Genomic DNA, 7,492 nt, shown 5'->3' with positions numbered 1-7,492 from the left:
CCAAATATTTGCGTCGCGTAAACGCGTGCGTGAAATTGCACGGTCATGTAAAATCATTAACTGCTGCTGTGAGTCACATGACCAAAGAGGGCAAAAGAGGTAATCCTGGATTTACCGTTTCCACCATCAGGAGATCAATATGGTTTTGTTTGTCCCCAAAAGCACAGCAGCAAACAGGACACAGTATTAATATGTCAGCAGGAGTGTCATTTGTCACGTATTGATTTTCACGGGCGATGCAGCGCTATTTTTGAAGTTACGAGGACACCTTAAACACATAGACACGCGGGGGTTTTAGTCGGAGGACATGCCCCCCACGTGTGTTTCCACAGGAGGTGTGAAAAAGTAAATTATACGGTGCGCTTCCCAGCTGAGGAGTCCAAGGTGAGTCGCGATGACTCACAGGATCCATTACTCTCCAGCCCTCGGGCGCCCAGGCACAGCGTCGATTCCCCGCCGGGAGGCAAGAGGTGAGAGAGCGGAACCCATTCCCGGGAGCTCAGCGGGGGGCATCGGCAGCCTGACACGCGCAGGCCGCCACGTGTGCGTTTTCACCGAGAGGGACAAAGCGACCGCGGTAATGCGGCTCTCGGGTGGGACTTCATTTCCGGGCTCATCCCGATGCTGGAGCCTCCGATGTCCCGTCTCTGGAGCAGGGCGCTCGGAGCATCCCCTCGGGGTCGTGACCCCATCTGAATAAACGATTCCTGCTCCTTTCTTACATAGAAGTTCCTGGGACGCCTGACATTGACCCACGGGTCCATAACATTGCTGACAAGTCCTGTACCAAGAACTATGGTAACAGTCCCACCTTTGCGCTCAAAGTTCCTTTTCCTGGTGCTGCTCCGTAGCTAATGAGGGAACTTTTCTGCAGCTGCACTAGTAACACAATGGCTACAAAGTTTTTCAAAGCCCTTAGTTATGTCGATTTTTACACTGATTACGGTTTGTTAGTTTGCTGATTACAAAAATACCACTAGTCCTTCTAGAGTGCCAGTTTTAGTTTGGTACTTTACAGCCATTGGAAGATTCTAGAAGGTACCAGAACATTCTAGAAAGCATCAGATCCTAAAAGGCACTGGGATATACCACTACACCATGTGCTATTTTTGACAACAAAAACAGGGACGTGGGTTCAGATTTCTCATGATATCTCATCTGTTTCCAGGGGAATCATCGAGGGTCACCGAAAGACAGAGGAAGCATCAGGAACAGTGGGGTCCATGTCCTCCACCCTCCAGCCCCTGATGGAAGACCAAGGTGGCCAGTAGGTGCTTTGAGCACGAAGGGGGCAGTGAAAGAGCTCCATGACCATCCCGAGCCCCAGAGCCAAACCCATAACCGCGTTTTACGTGAAAAGCACTTTTGTTCAGCCAAATGTCTCTTTGAAGAAAAGCGTCTGCTAAATGAGCGAATGTAAATGCAGACATAAAAAAAGTCTCACGTGCCCTCGGCTCCCTCCAACTCGTCCAGGACAGCAGGGGGTCACGCTTCCTCGGCACGATGGGGCCGTTGAGAAAGTCAGTCATCAGAGCGATTCTATTCTGCTTGATTATTACAGAAGCGGCGATCCCACTGCTTTAGCAACAGACTGGAGAAAAGGAAATGTCTTTCTGACACCACATGCGTTTCACATGCATCAGTGATACGCTGTTAAACTTGAATAAAGAGTCGGATTCCTTCAGATCCCATATGACAGGACAGCTTTTTGCGTGCACATCACTGGGGGCGAGCGGAACCAGTGAGAATTTCATCGGTCCCTGCGGCCAGTACTTTAGATAACCCCCAAACTGGAGCAGGGTCAGCAGACAGTAAAAATGGGAGGAAGGGGGACAAATATGTCTGAATGTGTGTAGTCCTTGGCAGCATTGTGGCAAACAGGGAAGTGTTGGTGCCGTAAAACTCCTGGGCTTCGTGTTCAGACATGAGTTGGAATCCGACTCGGTCTGTGCGGAGTTGGCCCGTTCACCTCATGCTCATACGAGTTTCTGCCCGGTGCTCTGGTTTCCCCCCACACAGTCCAAACACGTGTTGCAGGTAGATTGTTAACGCTGCATTACCCTTAGTGTGAGTGTATGAGTGAATGAATGTGTGATGGGTCCAAAGGCAGCAGCTCTGACCACTACACCAGGAGCTGTCCCAAGGAAATTAGGAAATGTTTATTAATTATAAAGCGGAGGGACACAGCGGCACAGCGGGTTTGGCCAAGGTCTGCTCTCTGGTGGGTCTGGGGTTCGAGTCCTGTTTGGGGTGCCCTGTGATGGACCGGCGTCCCATCCTGGGTGTGTCCCCTCCCCCTCCAGCCTCGCACTCTGTGTTGCCGGGTTAGGCTCCGGTACACCGTGACCCCGCTTGGGACAAGCAATTTAAGACTCTGTGTGTGTGTGTGTGGTTTATAAAGAGGAATGTGGTCGGCTCATTTCCAGGTAAGTACCTTGATCTAGGGTAAAACACCAGGACCCACTACTGGGACTCTAAGCAGTGACGTTTAACTTAGAATTACTGGACGCTTTACTGCTCAAGACATTTTACCCACCTGGAGGTAAACATCGCCTTTGTCACTTTACATGTGCAATAAAACGACCCTCCTCCTAATCGTGAAAACAGCAGGTAGTGCAGTGGCTCTGTAGAACTTCCCTGGTTCAAATCCTCACTCCTGCTGTAGTACCACTGAGCAAAATACTTACAGTACTCTGAATTAGGGTGAGAATACCATGCTGTGTAAATGGATAATTTATGTGGATTATGGATAATTTCATTGTAAAATTGCTCTTTTGATCAATTAAGCTGCCATAGCCAAAGATGACAGATGGAGGTTAAAGAAAATGAATAAGGATAATTTAAATGTGTTCAGAGAAGCAGTAATGACGTATCAGTCTGCAGTGGTGAAAATGCTTCGTAATTAATGACGCTTCATTGAAAACGACGTGCAGCGGAGCGTCTCGACTTCCAGCAGCAGGGGGCGCAATGACACCACTTTCCCTCTTCCTTCGCCATTCATTCGTTCATTCATTCATTCACTCGCATATTTATTTATGCGCTACCGAGCTTGCAAAGGCGTTGCTTGGTGGACTTCCAGGGCTAATATGAGAGCCCACAGCACATTTCATACACAGAATGAATGAATAAATTAGTCATGCAGTGAAAGTAATACTCGGGCAACGCATCACTTATTTTATAAGTTAAAACCATATAACATCCTCGCGGGGGGGGTCTGACAGTGCCGATTCCACGGTCGTAATTGAGAAACCCGCGGGCACACGATCGCATTCGATCGACAGAACATTGAATTGATAACCCTGACAAGCCTTCAATTAATTGATGCATCGCGTGAGCAACAATTTATCCAACGATAATAATGAAACCCATAATCAGGTACATTAATATGATTGATATGAACGACGATGTATGTACGCAATCTGCACCTAATTGAATACCTGCGCACAGGGGTGAGGGCGTTCGAGCAATCTGACCTCCCCCCCCCCGAAGGTATTTATGTTAAATTCAGTTATGTATTTGCGAGTAATATTTTTAGGTCGCCCTAACTGAGAAGTTAGACGCCCCTGAGTGCGAATAATGATAATAAATAAACAGGATGAAGGGAGCAGTGCGACATTCACTGATTCAGCACGCTTTTGCACATCTAGCGCGAAGCAACAACAACGAGCAAAAAAAGCATGCATTTCACTCATTTTGCTCCGAGTGCACGCGCGCACCGTTAGTAGTAAAACGGAAGAAGCGAGCGCGCTCGGCTCAGTCGCGTTAGTATTCGGACTGCACGTGCATGCAGCGCACTGGCCCGGCGTCCACGCTGCAGGGTGGGTGTGGCGGCTCGGTTTGCCAAACATACACGTTAAGCTCGTCCACAAACCCGTACAATTTTATTACGTGCTTAAGCGGCACGATGACATCAAACGCAGCGTCGCCGTCAATCAATAACAACACAACACCGTGCCTTTGTCACAGCAGAAGTGCGTCTCCGCGCGCCGCGTTCCATCTACTCAGTTGTCAAGTGAACGCGTCACAATTTACTACGACTCCGCCCATAAAATCCCACTGTGTATCACTGCGCACTACAAATCCTAGTGCCCGTATTGGCGGGGATATTTTTCGTCGCCGAGCCGCGTGTAACGTTCACACACTCCGCGGGTCGAGAGTGCACCGCGCGTTGTTTTAGACCTCCTAAGCGCAGAGAAGGAAGAATCGCGCGTGGGATTTGCATTGATACATAACGCCGTTTTGGCGGGAAATTGCTTGGCGGAAGGATACACTAATGAGGACACACGGGGGGGGCTCTGCACTGTTGTAGTAACCTCGGTAGCGCTCGGGTAACTCAGTCAGTTGGGCGCAAGCGATCGGCGTGTGCGAGTGACACATATTGGGCGGAGTGAGTCGCCAGAGGAAAAATCTCGTAACCGCCGTGGAAACTACAGCGACTTAAGTGGATTATTGACTAAAGAGTGAACACTGTTCTCCGTGGGCTTGTTACAGCAGTTGTTTTACCAGCTGACACCGGTCTTTTTTCATCTGGGTGTTACTAAAAAGATAGTAATTTCGTCGCCAGTTGCACGGTAAGAGCACCTGTATTACGTCATTAACTTAAAATACTGTTTTAAGCGTCATTGTGTATTCGGGTGTCTGCGAGGCGCTTTGCTGTAAATGTGTCCCCGTCTGCTGGGGCTTTTCGCCGGCTGCCCCCCTCGCGCGCGCCTCGCGAGGACTTTAAATGCTCCTCACGCGCTTCGGGAGCCGGCGGCTCTGCAGGCGATCAGCTGCTCCGCTTTCGGGCGCCGCTGACATCAACGTGAAGCGTCACGTTTTTATTAATTGTCGTCGGTAACGTGTCATCAAAGGGAGCCGCGGCGCGCTCTCGGTTCCCGAATGCGAGCGGGCGTAACAGCGTGAAATTGCATGGAGGATGAAAGGCAGTTTTTGTGCAGTCGGAGACTCAACTCGTGTGTTTTCCCGCACCCCCTCCCCCCCCCCCCCCCCCCGGCAGGCAGCGGCGATGCCCTTCCCCTGCACCACCCCCTCCGGCTCCAACATGTCCACTCGGAACTACGACTTGGAGTACGACTTGATCCAGCCTTATTTCCTGGACAACGAAGAGGACTTCTACCACCAGCAGCAGAGCCACCTGCAGCTGCCCGCCCCCAGCGAGGACATCTGGAAGAAGTTCGAGCTGCTGCCCACCCCGCCGCGGTCCCCGAGCCGCCGGCCGCCCCTCTCCCCGGGCGACTCCCCGTCCCGCTCTCCGTCGCCGACCCCCGGCGGCCCCTTCCCCTCCACAGCCGACCAGCTGGAGCTCGTCTCCGAGTTCCTGGGCGATGACGCGGTGAATCAGAGCTTCATCTGCGACCCGGACTCGTCGCAGTCCTTCCTGCAGTCCTTCATCATCCAGGACTGCATGTGGAGCGGCTTCTCCGCGGCCGCCAAGCTGGAGAAGGTGGTGTCGGAGCGGCTCGCCTCGCTGCAGGCGGCCCGCAGGGACCCGCCGGGCGGCTCGGAACCCCCCGTGCACCCGTACCTGCAGGACCTGCACACCCCGGCGCAGGAGTGCATCGACCCCTCCGTGGTGTTCCCGTACCCGCTTGCCGAAAGCACGAAGGCCGAGAAGAACGCGCCCTGCCCCGCTCTGGAGCTCCACCTGGACACGCCGCCCAACAGCGGCAGCAGCAGCGGGAGCGACAGCGACTCCGGTACGTGGATATTACCTCCCTTTTAGTTTATTTATTTATTTATTTATTTATTTATTTATTTTTTAAACCGCCAAGGAAGGGCGCAGTGCGTGCATCTCTACTAGCTGTTGATCACTGCCTCGCGATTACATTCACGATCACTCGTGGAAGGTCTTTCGGTGCGGTAGAAGACGTTTCTTCAATCAATGTTTAACTTTGGTGTTACAGTAAATGCAGTCAATGTAAAATACACGGGCAATGAAGCACCCCCCCCCGTGATTTCTTCCAATTCTGCTACTCCCACCTGGTTTTGTTGTGGCTGTAGTTCCCAGTAGGACATAGGACTCAGAAACATGTGAGGTCTAGTGTTACTTTCATTAATAACCTTTGACACCTTTGTCTGGGTTACACTACTACTTAAGCAGCTTTACAATGACTTGAACAGGAGGGGCATTACTCAATCAATTCAGGGTAAATGCCTTAAGCAAGGGTACTACAGAAGGAGTGGCTCTTTTGATTGGGACCTCTTGAATTACCAGATGAGTCCTAATCACTGTGTACCTGCTGTCCAACATAGCATCTTGCAGTAAGTGAATTTGAGCCTACTTTCTATGTCTTTGCAGAAGGTGATGAAGATGATGATGATGATGAGGAGGAGGAGGAAGAAGAAGAAGAAATTGATGTTGTGACTGTAGAGAAGAGAAGGTCTGTCAGAAGGTCAGAGTCCAGCAGGACAGTAACTGACAGGCAGCATCATAGCCCCCTGGTCCTGAAACGGTGCCACGTACCCATTCATCAGCACAACTACGCAGCCCCTCCATCAACAAGGAGCGAGCAGCCGGCTGTCAAGCGGATAAAGTTCGAAGGCACCGGCAGAGTGCTCAAACAGATCAGCAACAACCGCAAGTGCACGAGTCCCAGGACATCGGACACGGAGGACAACGACAAAAGGCGGACTCACAACGTTCTCGAGCGTCAGAGGAGGAATGAGCTCAAGCTGAGCTTCTTTGCATTGAGGGATGAGATTCCAGAGGTTGCGAACAATGAGAAGGCTGCCAAGGTGCTCATCCTGAAAAAAGCCACGGAGTGCATCTACAGCATGCAGTCAGATGAGCAGAGACTCATTTCCCTGAAAGAACAACTGAGGAGAAGAAGCGAACATTTGAAAAACAGGCTTGAACAGCTGAGGAACTTACATGTATAAGGTTTTTTATAAAACAAACATTTTGTAGCCTTAAGGACTGTTGCCATGTACAGTTAATGCATGCAAATGCAACAATTCAAATTTGAGGTTCCCACCACACAACCTTTGTTGAAATCTGGTCTTGATTTCAACTTGTAAACTGCCTCAGTTGAACTTAAGGGAGTTATGCGTTAGATTTATTTAAGTCATTTATTTTTATTAAATTGATTAACAGTTATGTATGTGATTTAATATTTGCTAATGTAAATGTAAAATTTGAATGATTTTACAGTTTGCAATGTTTTTGAATCAAATACATTTGTTTATTAATCTTAACATTCAATGGGGAAAATCTCTTGGGAGCTGTGTTTTACACCTCATTCTGCCAGACTAAGGTCTGTCTTTGACTAAACACAGGACTTAAAGGATTGAAAATGCATTTATCTGACATCTAGGTGCAACTTAATCTGTTACTGAACCTTTTTTCTTTTCCAATGGGGGTCAAAGAATTCCTCTAGTTTCCAGCAATCCAAGATGTCTTGGAGCTGGAAGAAATGTCCTCGTTTTACTAGTCATAGTTTGACTTCTGTATCACATATGTAAGCCAAGAATTCCCATGCATGTGCATATC

The 7,492-nt window shown here is 49.7% G+C and overlaps 1 protein-coding gene across 1 annotated transcript; it reads left to right on the top strand.

The window, feature by feature from the left end:
• The first annotated feature begins 4,321 nt into the window (after positions 1-4,321).
• On the top strand, positions 4,322-7,197 carry mycb (MYC proto-oncogene, bHLH transcription factor b). The gene is made up of 3 exons (XM_018757553.2): positions 4,322-4,571; positions 5,000-5,699; positions 6,302-7,197. Exons 2-3 carry the CDS (start codon positions 5,009-5,011, stop codon positions 6,880-6,882), a joined length of 1,272 nt encoding a protein of 423 aa, XP_018613069.2. The 5' UTR covers positions 4,322-4,571; positions 5,000-5,008; the 3' UTR covers positions 6,883-7,197.
• Positions 7,198-7,492: the final 295 nt, after the last annotated feature.

This window comes from Scleropages formosus, chromosome 7, assembly GCF_900964775.1.
Source record: "Scleropages formosus chromosome 7, fSclFor1.1, whole genome shotgun sequence".
NCBI classification, from domain to species: Eukaryota; Metazoa; Chordata; class Actinopteri; order Osteoglossiformes; family Osteoglossidae; genus Scleropages; species Scleropages formosus.
The sequence above is the reverse complement of the archived record's forward strand: the minus strand, read 5'-3'. Positions and strand labels throughout refer to the sequence as shown.

What these genes read in the sequence shown, in the direction of transcription:
- mycb (XM_018757553.2), top strand. Translation starts at nt 5,009, where the DNA reads ATGCCCTTCCCCTGCACCACCCCCTCCGGCTCCAACATGTCCACTCGG. An exon ending in CGGGAGCGACAGCGACTCCG is followed by an intron (nt 5,700 to 6,301) that starts GTACGTGGATAT and finishes ATGTCTTTGCAG; the next exon opens with AAGGTGATGAAGATGATGAT.